This window comes from Heptranchias perlo, chromosome 11 (genome assembly GCF_035084215.1).
Source record: "Heptranchias perlo isolate sHepPer1 chromosome 11, sHepPer1.hap1, whole genome shotgun sequence".
Classification (NCBI taxonomy): Eukaryota; Metazoa; Chordata; class Chondrichthyes; order Hexanchiformes; family Hexanchidae; genus Heptranchias; species Heptranchias perlo.
In genome coordinates this window covers 1,189,260-1,201,899 of record NC_090335.1, presented here as the reverse complement: position 1 = coordinate 1,201,899, position 12,640 = coordinate 1,189,260, and the positions used below count along the sequence as shown (strand labels likewise).

At 45.8% G+C, this 12,640-nt stretch overlaps 1 protein-coding gene across 1 annotated transcript in view; it reads right to left on the bottom strand.

The window, feature by feature from the left end:
• Window positions 1-8,544, bottom strand: part of LOC137327530 (tyrosine-protein kinase BTK-like) — a 384,163-nt gene extending 375,619 nt beyond the window's left edge. Inside the window, exons 1-2 of the mRNA XM_067993431.1 lie at window positions 8,398-8,544; window positions 4,106-4,275 (exon numbers count right to left, since the gene is read on the bottom strand). Of these exons, the coding sequence (XP_067849532.1) occupies window positions 4,106-4,275; window positions 8,398-8,544 (317 nt within the window). The remainder of the gene's footprint in view (window positions 1-4,105; window positions 4,276-8,397) is intronic.
• Window positions 8,545-12,640: the final 4,096 nt, after the last annotated feature.

Below are 12,640 nucleotides of genomic sequence, written 5' to 3'. Positions count from 1 at the left end.
CACCTCCTGACTCCCCAAAGCCTTTCCACCATCTACAAGGCACAAGTCAGGAGTGTGATGGAATACTCTCCACTTGCCTGGATGAGTGCAGCTCCAACAACACTCAAGAAGCTCGACATCATCCAGGACAAAGCAGTCCACTTGATTGGCACCCCATCCACCACCCTAAACATTCACTCCCTTCACCACTGGCGCACAGTGGCTGCAGTGTGTACCATCCACAGGATGCACTGCAACAACTCGCCAAGGCTTCTTCGACAGCACCTCCCTAACCTGCGACCTCTACCTCCTAGAAGGACAAGGGCAGCAGGTACATGGGAACATCACCACCTGCACGTTCCCCTCCAAGTCACACACCATCCTGACTTGGAAATATATCGCCGTTCCTTCATCGTCGCTGGGTCAAAATCCTGGAACTCCCTTCCTAACAGCACTGTGGGAGAACCGTCACCACACGGACTGCAGCGGTTCAAGAAGGCGGCTCACCACCACCTTCTCAAGGGCAATTAGGGATGGGCAATAAATGCCAGCCTCGCCAGCGACGCCCACATCCCACGAACGAATAACAAAAAAAGGAAATAAGAGGGGCAAAGAGAGAGTATGAGGAAACACTGGCGGCCAACATAAAAGGGAATCCAAATGTCTCCTACAGGCGTGTAAACAGTAAACGGGTAGTAAGAGGAGGGGTGGGGACGATTACGTCTGGAGGCAGTGGGCAATGCCGAGGTACTAAATGAGTACTTTGCATCTGTCTTTACCAAGGAAGAAGATGCTGCCAGAGTCTCAGTAAATGAGGATATAGTTGAGATACTGGATGGGCTAAAAATTGATAAAGGAGGTACTGGAAAGGCTGGCTGTACTTAAAGTAGATAAGTCACCCGGCCCGGATGGGATGCATCCTAGGTTGCTGAGGGAAGTAAGGGTGGAAATTGCGGAGGTACTGGCCATAATCTTCCAAACAGCCTCAGATATGGGGGTAGTTCCAGAGGACTGGAGAATTGCAAATGTTACATTCTTGTTAAAAAAAAGGGTGTAAGGATAAACCCAGCAACTACAGGCCAGTCAGTTTAACCTCAGTGGTGGGGAAACTTTTAGAAATGATAATCCGGGACAGAATTAACAGTCACTTGGACGAGTGTGGATTAATTAGGGAAAGCCAGCACGGATTTGTTAAAGGCAACTCGTGTTTAACGAACTTGATAGAGTATTTTAATGAGGTAACAGAGAGGGTAGATGAGGGCAATGCAGTTGATGTGGTGTATATGGACTTTCAAAAGGCGCTTTATAAAGTACTGCATGGTAGCCTTGTCATCAAGATTGTGGCCCATGGCATAAAGGGGGCAGTAGCAATATGGATACAGAATTGGCTAAGTGACAGGAAACAGAGAGTAGTGACGAGCGGTTGTTTTTCGGAGGTGTACAGTGGTGTTCCCTAGGGAACGGTACTAGGAGCACTGCTTTTCTTGATATATATTAATGACTTAGACTTGGGAGTACAGGGCACAATTTCCAAATTTGCAGATGACACAAAACTTGGAAGTGTAGTGAACAGTGAGGAGGATAGTGATAGACTTCAAGAGGATATAGACAGGCTGGTGAAATGGGCGGACACGTGGCAGATGAAATTTAACGCAGAAAAATGCGAAGTGATACATTTAGGTAGGAAGAATGAGGAGAGGCAATATAAACTAGAGGGCACAATTTTAAAAGGGGTACAGCAACAGAGAGATCTGGGGGTATATGTGCACAAATCGTTGAAGGTGGCAGGACAGGTTGACAATTGTAAACAATTTTACAACACCAAGTTATAGTCCAGCAATTTTATTGTAAATTCACAAGCTTTCGGAGGCTTCCTCCTTCGTCAGGTGAACGATGTGAAAATGAAATCCTCGAAATGAAATCGCATTTATAATTCACAGAACAATGCTTGGTGATTACAGACAGTTTTTTCAACTGCCCGTTGCCAAGGCAATCAGTGTGCAGACAGACAGGTGTTACCTGCCAGGTCTAAGAATATACAAATCACCAAAAAAAACAACAAACAAAAAAAAACAGAGATAGAGAGGTAGAAACATAGAAAAGACAGCAACTGACCCGTTATATTAAAAACACATAACATTTGTTCGCTGGTGGGGTAACGTGTAGCGTGACATGAACCCAAGATCCCGGTTGAGGCCGTCCTCATGGGTGCGGAACTTGGCTATCAATTTCTGCTCGACGATTTTGCGTTGTCGTGTGTCTCGAAGGCCGCCTTGGAGTACGCTTACCCGAAGGTCGGTGGATGAATGTCCATGACTGCTGAAGTGTTCCCCGACTGGGAGGGAACCCTCCTGTTTGGCGATTGTTGCGCGGTGTCCGTTCATCCGTTGTCGCAGTGTCTGCATGGTCTCGCCAATGTACCATGCTCTGGGGCATCCTTTCCTGCAACGTATGAGGTAGACAACGTTGGCCGAGTCACAGGAGTATGAACTATGCACCTGGTGGGTGGTGTCCTCTCGTGTGATGGTGGTATCTGTGTCGATGATCTGGCATGTCTTGCAGAGGTTACCGTGGCAGGGTTGTGTGGTGTCGTGGACGCTGTTCTCTTGAAAGCTAGGTAATTTGCTGCGAACGATGGTCTGTTTGAGGTTGGGTGGCTGTTTAAAGGCGAGTAGTGGAGGTGTGGGGATGGCCATAGCGAGGTGTTCGTCGTCATTGATGACATGTTGAAGGCTGCGGAGAACATGGCGTAGTTTCTCCGCTCCGGGGAAGTACTGGACGACAAAGGGTACTCTGTTGGTTGCGTCCCGTGTTAGTCTCCTGAGGAGGTCTGTGCGATTTTTTGCTGTGGCCCGTCGGAACTGTCGATCGATGAGTCGAGCGTCATAGGTTGAGAAAGTGGTTAAAAAAGCATATGGGATCCTGGGCTTTATAAATAGAGGCATAGAGTACAGAAGTATGGAAGTTATGATGAACCTTTATAAAACACTGGTTCGACCACAACTGGAGTATTGTGTCCAATTCTGGGCACCGCACTTTAGGAAAGATGTGAAGACCTTAGAAAGGGTGCAGAAAAGATTTACTAGAATGATTCCAGGGATGAGGGACTTTAGTTATGTGGATAGACTGGAGAAGCTGGGTTGTTCTCCTTAGAGCAGAGACGGTTGTGAGGAGATTTGATCGAGGTATTCAAAATCATGAAGGGTCTCGACAGAGTAGATAGAGAGAAACTGTTCCCATTGGTGGAAGGATCAAGAACCAGAAGACATAGATTTAAGGTGATTGGCAAAAGAACCAAAGGTGACATGTGGAAAAACCTTTTTACACAGCGAGTGTCTAGGATCTGGAATGCACAGTCTGAGGGGGTTGTGGAGGCAGATTCAATCATGGCCTTCAAAAGGGAACTGGATAAGTACTTGAAAGGAAAAAAATTTGCAGGGCTACAGGGATAGGGCGGGGAATGTGACTAGCTGGATTGCTCTTGCATCGAGCTGGCACGGACTCGATGGGCCAAATGGCCTCCATCTGAGCTGTAACCTTTTTATGATTCTATGATTCTATGAAATGGAGTTGAGGTACAAATCAGCCATGATCCAAAAGAATGGTGAAACAAGGCTCGAGGGGCTGAATGGCCTCCTACTGTTCCTATGTTCCTATGGTGTGGAGATAAATTATCTGGGAAGTGGATAGAGCCAACAGTTAAAGGAGACTTCATCCCATCAACCAAAAATATTTATGACTCTTACAAACTCAACCCTGTATTAAATCCAGCTACCGCAGTTACTTTTACCGGATTCCCTAACTAACTCCTGTAACGACCAAGAAAATTTGCAGACCTAGGGTCAGGGATCAAGTACATAGACAAGAACACAAACACAATGGGCCCACTTAGGAATATCATTGCTGGGAATTCCCTTGAGGGTGCTCCTGATCAGCCACCATTACTTCGGCAGATGATCAGTGGAAATCCTGTGTCCCAAGTTTCCACCGAAGTTACACCAATCAGAGAACCCATGAGGAAATTCCCAGTGGATGAATTTAGCACCTTTCAGCTAAACCAGTGGCCCATCTGAGAATTTTTGATGGAAAAATCACAAACAACATAAATAGAAAACCAAAGCCTTACCCTTTCATATCTTTTAATTTCCACCAATGTTGATCACTGTCATCAACGATATAATACTTTTCACCCTTCACTAAGGATATATCAATATGCTGTCCGGCATTATATTTGTACAAAGCTTCCACCATTTTTAGAGATGTCTCTCCTGGTTCAGGAAGGCTGTTGAGTTGACTCTGTTTACAGATATAAAATATATACCATATTAGTGACAGATCAATGGGAAATCCTAATCTTTCATATTAATTCGTCATTTGTTTTATAAAACATATATTTGTAAATGACCATTTAAATTGTTTATCAGAACTGTAATTTTTCTTCCTTTCATGTTGGTTTTGTTCTCTTGCCTCAGGGCTGGACTATGGACCACAGGTCCCGACTGCTCTCTGCACCTTGCCCAAAGGTTACTGGGAACATCCCAGCACCTTTCCTCACTCAACGTCCACATAAATATCGTTTCCAGCACAGGCCACTGGACAGCAATCAGGAGCGGAACCCCTCTTACTTTCTCCTCTCTGTAGCCCTGAGGATGCTGAAACAAACTGTCATACCCCGCTGACTGACATCAACTAACACAGCATGGACCAGGAAATAAACCTAGTACCTCTCTGGGCTCAGTGCCACACCACATGGTTCATTTATACACTCAACCATTCGGGTAACCTCCTCCTGATTTTTCAAATCCTGTTGTATATTTCCCTCCTCTTTCTGTGCCTTACACCATTTTGCAGCAGCAGGAAGTGAAATAATAAAGAGAGAATAGCTGATGTTCATTGCCTATAAAGGAAAATCGTATCTGACTAACTTGATTGAGTTCTTTGATGAAGTAACGGAGAGGGTTGATGAGGGTAGTATGGTTGATGTTGTGTATATGGACTTTCAACAGGTGTTTGATAAAGTGCCACATAATAGACTTGTTGGCAAAATTAAAGCCCATGGGATTAAAGGGACAGTGACAGCGTGGATACAAAATTGGCTAAGGGACAGAAAGCAGAGAGTAGTGGTGAACGGTTGTTTTTCAGACTGGAGGGAAGTTTACAGTGGTGTTCCCCAGGGGTCAGTATTAGGACCACTGCTCTTTTTGATATCTCTTAATGACCTGAACTTGGTATAGAGGGTATAATTTCAAAGACTGCAGATGACATAAAGTTTGGAAATGTAGTAAACAATGTGGAGGACAGTAACAGACTTCAGGAGGACATCGACAGACTGGTGAAATGGGCAGATACTTGGGAGATGAAATTTAAAGCAGAGAAGTGTGAAGTGATACATTTTGGTAGGAAGAATGAGGAGAGGCAATATAAACTAAATGGGACAATTTTAAAGGGGGTGCAAGAACAGAGACTTTTTTCTTCCTTTCAGATGTCAGGGACCGCAAGTTTTGAAGGGATTCGCAAAATTTCACATGTTCCCCCCACCCCGAAGATTTATTGGAGTTATTAAAGAAACCCTGGTGTGACTGTTTTAAAAAATCCAAGGTCTCTCAAAATGGCTGCAGTCAGACACATGGCCAAGGACCGGCAGATTTGAAATTGCATTTTTCAACAACTTGGCAGGTTTTCGTGTCTAGACAGGTTTCTTTAAACAATGCAGCTGCTTTCTAGCCCTGAGGCAAGCTATCAACATGGCCGGTCAACACATCAAAATTCGAGCAGGAAGTGATTGCAGGACAAAAGGTGAACCATCAAGGTACATTCGGAACAATGGTAAAGCAGTTAGCATACAGATCGATACAGGAAACGGCCATAATGTAAATGGGCCAGAGATGGGGTCCTTTGTCTTACGTTTCGTGCTTAAAATCAAACAATGAAGCAAGCTGATAAGGTATGAAAAAACCTGTTACCAAGAGGGTATAACTGAAGCTGCCCAGTATATTTCTGGCGAGTAGCTGCTCTCTTCACCTCTTGGCCCTGTCCTGTCTGTCTGCTAGCAACTAAGAAGGAAGGCCATTCAGTAAACCTCGCAACCACATGTCGACGGCAGCAGCAGGCACAGGGGCCAGGCCTTTTCATCTGTTTTCACCGGTGAGCATTAATTTTCTGGCTGCCACAAGACAACCTAGCATAAGTGTAAGGTTGGGGGTTAAAGGGGATATTGCTAAACTTGTGATTTTAGAATTTTCCCTCGATGTGTCTGTTTCTTTCAACCCGATAAGTGTAAGACTGTATTACATCCATAGCGATTTCTTTATCTTCTGTATTATACTGTTTACCTTGTAGTTTTAGTTTTCTTATTAATAAACATTGGTTTTCCTTGTACCAATCCACTGGTCTGTTTGTCTGTCTTTGTTACCACTCGATAAGTCCTCAGCTCAGAATCAGGAAGGGGTAAGCGATTCGCAACCGCACTGCGGGCAGGGCAGCTCAGGAAAACATAACTGGCTGACCTATTATAAGCCCGTGAAACAGTAAAAAAAGAAACCCCTTACAGTTTCAACAACTCTTAGATACCGACACCCCTCCTGATCCTCCTTCCCCTTCACTTTCCTCTGACCCCCATCCCTCCCTCCAATCTCACCCCTTGTCATGTTTTCACTATCTGTCTTCACAATAGAAGACACTAATAACATACCAATAATTGTAGAAAATCATGGGGCAAAGGGGAGTGAGGAACTAAAAACAATCACTATCACTAGAGAAAAAGTTATTGGTAAACTAATGGGTCTAAAGGCTGACAAGTCCCCTGGACCTGATGGCTTGCATCCGAGGGTCTTAAAGGAAGTGGCTACAGAGGTAGTGGATGCATTGGTTGTAATCTTCCAGAATTTACCAGATTCTGGAAAAGTACCAGCAGATTGGAAAACTGCAAATGTAACACCCCTATTCAAGAAGGGAGTGAGACAGAAAGCAGTAACTATAGACCAGTTAGCCTAACATCTGTCATTGGGAAAATGCTAGAATCCATTATTAAGGAAGTAGTAGCAGGACATTTGGAGACTCATAATACAATCAAGGAGAGTCAACATGGTTTTATGAAGGGGAAATCATGTCTGACAAATTTATTAGAGTTCTTTGAGGAAGTAACGGACAGGGTGGATAAAGGGGAACCAATGGATGTAGTATATTTGGATTTCCAGAAGACATTCGATAAGGTGCCACATAAAAGGTTACTTCAAAAGCTAAGAGGGTAATATACTGGCATGGATAGAGGATTGGCTAACTAACAGTAAACAAAGAGTCGGGATAAAAGGGTCATTTTCAAAATGGCAATCTGTAACTAGTGGGGTGCCGCAGGGCTCAGTGCTGGGGCCTCAACTATTTACAATATATATCAATGACTTAGATGAAGGAACAGAGTGTCTTGTGGCCAAATTTGCTGTTGATACAAAGGTAGGTGGAAAAGCAAGTTGTGAGGAGGACACAAAGTGTCTGCAAAGGGATATTGACAGGTTAAGCGAATAGGCAAAAATTTGGCAGATGGAATATAATGTGGGAAAATGTGAAGTCATCCACTTTGGGAGGAAAAATTAAAAAACAAAATATTATTTGAATGGAGAAATACTACAAAATGCTGCGGTACAGAGGGATCTGGGTGTCCTTGTACATGAAACACAAAGAGTCAACATACAGGTGCAGCAGGTAATCCGGAAGGCAAATGGAATATTGGCCTTTATTTCTAGGGGGATGGAATATAAAAGCAGGGAAGTCATGCTGCAACTGTACAGGGTGCTGGTGAGACCACACCTGGAGTACTGCGTTCAGTTCTGGTGCCCTTATTTAAGGAAGGACATACTTGCATTGGAGGCAGTTCAGAGAAGGTTCACGAGGTTGATTCCGGGTATGGAAGGGTTGTCTTATGAGGAAAGATTGAACAGGTTGGGTCTACACTCATTGGAGTTTAGAAGAATGAGAGGAGATCCTATTGAAACATACAAGATTCTGAGGGGACTCGATAGGGTCGATGCTGAGAGGATGTTACCCCTCATGGGGGAATCTAAAACTAGGGGGCACAGTCTCAGAATAAGGGGTCGCCCGTTTACGATGGAAATGAGGAGGAATTTCTTCTCCCAGAGGGTTGTGAATCTTTGGAATTCGTTACCTCAAAAAGCTGTGGAGGCTGAGTCATTGAATACATTCAAGGCTGAGTTAGACAAATTTTTGATCAGCAAGGGAGTCAAAGGATATGGGGAAAGGGCGGGAAAGGGGAGTTGAGGTAAAAATCAGATCAGCCATGATCTCATTAAATGGCGGAGGAGGCTCGAAGGGCAAAATGGCTGACCCCTGCTCCTATCTCTTATGGACTTATGGACTTAGTCCCTCTGACCTTCCCCTCTCTGACCCCGAAAGATCAGTCCTTACCAAAGGCCTTAGCTTCATCCCCTTACGCCCCCACTTCAATAATTTCGAGCTCGGCACGATACTGAGCTCTTCTTCCATCGCCTTCGCCTCCTTGCCCACTTCTTTGTCCAGGAGTTCTGCCCCCGCAGAGCGGACCCTCTCTCCCATCTTCAGAATTCTCGTTCCACCTGGACCCCTCCCTCTGGCCTCTCACCCTCTCTTGATCTTTTCATTGGGAACTGCCGGCGTGACATCGGCCGTCTCAATTTCTCTGCTCCCCTCACTCACTCTAACCTCCCTCCCTCACTCTAACCTCCCTCCCTCACTCTAACCTCCCTCCCTCACTCTAACCTCCCTCCCTCACTCTAACCTCCCTCCCTCACTCTAACCTCCCTCCCTCACTCTAACCTCCCTCCCTCACTCTAACCTCCCTCCCTCACTCTAACCTCCCTCCCTCACTCTAACCTCCCTCACTCACTCTAACCTCCCTCCCTCACTCTAACCTCCCTCCCTCACTCTAACCTCCCTCCCTCACTCTAACCTCCCTCCCTCACTCTAACCTCCCTCCCTCACTCTAACCTCCCTCCCTCACTCTAACCTCCCTCCCTCACTCTAACCTCCCTCCCTCTGAACTCACAGCACTCCGTTCTCTCAGGTCCAACCCTGACATTGTCATTAAACCTGCTGACAAGGGCAGTGTTGTTGTTGTTTGGTGAACAGACCTCTACCTTGTGGAGGGTGAACGCCAACTCTCCGACATCTCCTCCTACCTCCCCCCGGACCACGAACCCACCCCCGAACATCAAGCCATAGTTTCCCAGACCGTCACTGACCTCATCTCCTCTGGAGATCTTCCCCCCACGGCTTCCAACCGCATCGTCCCCCAACCCCCCACAGCCCACTTCTACCTCCTTCCCAAGATCCACAAACAGGACTGCCCCAGGAGACCCATCGTTTCAGCCTGTTCTTGCCCCACAGAACTTATTTCCTCCTATCTCCACTCTATCTTTTCTCCCCTTGTCCAGTCTCTCCCGACCTACATCCGCGTCTCTTCTGATGCCCTCCGTCACTTTAACAGTTTCCAGTTCCCCGACCCTAACCGTCTCCTTTTCACCATGGACGTCCAGTCCCTCTACACCTCCATCCCCCACCAGGACGGCCTGCGGACCCTCTGCTTCTACCTTGAACGGAGGCCCAACCAGTCCCCATCCACCACCACCCTCCTCCACCTGGCTGAACTTGTCCTTACGTTGAACAACTTCTCCTTTGGCTACACTCACTTCCTCCAAATAAAAGGTGTCGCTATGGGAACCTGTGTGGGTCCCAGCTATGCCTGACTTTTTGTGGGATACGTTGAACATTCCTTGTTCCAGTCCTACTCAGGTCCTCTCCCTCACCTCTTTTTCCGGTACAATGTTGACTGTATCGGGGCCGTTTCCGGCTCTCGCCCTGAACTGGAAAATTTCATCAACTTTGCTTCCAATTTCCACCCTTCCCTCATCTTCACATGGTCCATCTCTGACTCTTCCCTTCCCGTCCTCGACTTCTCATTTCTGGGGATAGGCTGTTGACCAATCTCTATTATAAGCCCACCGACTCCCACAGCTACCTTGATTACACTTCCTCCCACCCCGCTTCCTGTAAGGACTCGATTCCCTTCTCCCAGTTTCTCCATCTCCGTCACATCTGTTCTGACGTTGCCACCTTTCACACCAGTGCTTCCGATATGTCTTCCTTTTACCTCAACCGAGGATTCCCCTCCACCATGGTTAACAGGGCCCTCGACCGTGTCCGTCCTATTTCCCTCACTTCTGCCCTCACCCCTTCCCTCCCAGAGCCATGATAAGGTCCCCCTCGTCCTCACCTTCCACCCCACCAGCCTCCACATTCAACGTATCATCCTCCGCCATTTCCGCCACCTCCAGCGCGATGCCATCACCAAACACATCTTCCCTCCCCTCCCCTTGCAGCATTCTGAAGGGACCCTTCCCTCCGCGACACCCTGGTCCACTCTTCCATCACCCCCAACACCCGCTCTCCTCCCCATGGCACCTTCCTGTGCGAGTACAGGAGATGCAACACCTGCCCCTTCTCCTCCTCCCTTCCCACCGTCCAGGGCCCCAAACAGTGATTTACCTGTACTTTTTTCAATTTACTATACTGTAGTCACTGCTCACAATGTGGTCTCCTCCACACTGGGGAGACCAAACACAGACTGGGTGATCGCTTCACTGAACACCTCAGATCAGTCCACAAGTGTGACCCTGACCTGCCAGTCACTCGCCATTTTAATTCCCCGTCCCACTCCCACTCTGACCTCTCTGTTCTCGGCCTCTTACTCTGTTCCAATGAAGCTCAACGGAAGCTCGAGGAACAGCACCTCATCTTTCGTTTAGGCACTTTACAACCTTCCGGACTCAACACTGGTTTCAATAATTTCAGATCATAACCACTCCTCCCATTTTTTCGGACAGCAAGTGCTGGTATTGGTTCTGCTGCTGTCATTTACCTGATAAATCTTTTGTTTCTTTACTTGTCCCATTACCACTCTCCTTGCCTTGCACCATCATCCCTTTTGTTATCTAATCACTTGTGCCCCCCACCCTATCACAGACCTTCCCTTTTGTTCTTTCCTCCACTCCCTCTTTCCCTCCCTCTGTTCTTGCTGAAAAACTGTTTAAATCTCTTACATCTTCCAGTTCTGACGAAAGGTCATCGACCTGAAACATTAACTCTGTTTCTCTCTCCACAGATGCTGCCTGACCTGCTGAGGGTTTCCAGCATTTTCTGTTTTTATTTCATTTCGAGCAACAGTAGTATTTTGCTGTTGAGAGAGACCTGGGGTTTCACATACACAAATCTTGGAAGGTGGCAGGACAAGTTGATACAGCTGTAAAAAAGCATACGGCATTCTTGGCTTTATAAACAGAGGCATAGAGTACAAAATCAAGGACATTATACTCAACATTTATTAATCACTGGTTAGACCTCAGCTGGAGTATTGTGTCCAGTTCTGGGCACCACACTTTAGGAAGGATGTGAAGGCCTTAGAGAGGGTGCAGGAGAGATTTACTAGAATGGTACCAGGGATGAGGGACTTCAGTTATGTGGAGAGACTGGAGAAGCTGGAATTGTTCTCCTTGGAACAGAGAAGGTTAAGAGGAAATTTAATAGAGGTGTTCAAAATTATGAATAGTTTTGATAGAGTCGATAAGAAGAAACTGTTTCCAGTGGCAGGAGGGTCGGTAACCAGAGGACACAGATTTAAGGTGATCGGCAAAAGAACCAGAGGGGGAGATGAGGAGAATTTTTTTTACACAGTGAGTTGTAATGATCTGGAATGCACTGCCTGAAAGGGCGGTGGAAGCAGATTCAATAATAACTTTCAAAAGGGAATTGGATGAATACTTAATCAAAAGCAAAATACTGTGGATGCTGGAAATCTGAAATAAAAACAGAGAATGCTGGAAACACTCAACAGGTCAGGCAACATCTGTGGAGAGAGAAACAGAGTTAATGTTTCAGGTCGAAGACTTTGCATCAGATATTTTGTTCGCGGTTTAAACAGTTTTTCAGCAAGTACAGAGCCCGGGAAAGAGGGAGGAGAGGAAATACTTAAACAGTTTCTCCTTATTTACTCTATCAAAACCCTTCATAATTTTGAACACCGCTATTAAAGAACCAACGGTGAATAAATCATCAGGGAGCAAAGTACCAGTGACCTATTGAAGGGGTCTCAAAACCTTCTGTGTGTGGCTCTTGACCCACTGTATTTTAACAGCAAAGATAGCTGAGTATTACCTGTTCACCGGGGACAGGAGGGAGTGGTAAGGAGCATCTCTTTCTGGCTGCTACTTTTAATGCACCTTAAAACAACAAAAGACAGCACAGTTAATTTCAACAACCTTCCTATTTGGATGGTTTGAGAATTTAAGCTCATAATTTTTAATTATTATAAAGTTCATAAACTATAGTACATTATTAAAGAGGTGTTGTCAAAACTGTAAATTATATATCAAGATTCTTTACTATATCTAAATTTAGGCGTAAATTGATGTCAGCAAAATGGGCAATCATTTTCATCATTTTGGTTGTTCAGATACTTTAATTTCTGTGGCTTTTCCTTTGAGCGCCATCTTGTGAGGACACCCTTGGCTTGAGGTGCTCACTAAGATTTCACCAATGGCTCCAATTCCAAACAATGTTAAGGACTGCTCTCTGAAACCCAGGATCAGATTTATTGTGAACAGTAATATTTGTGATC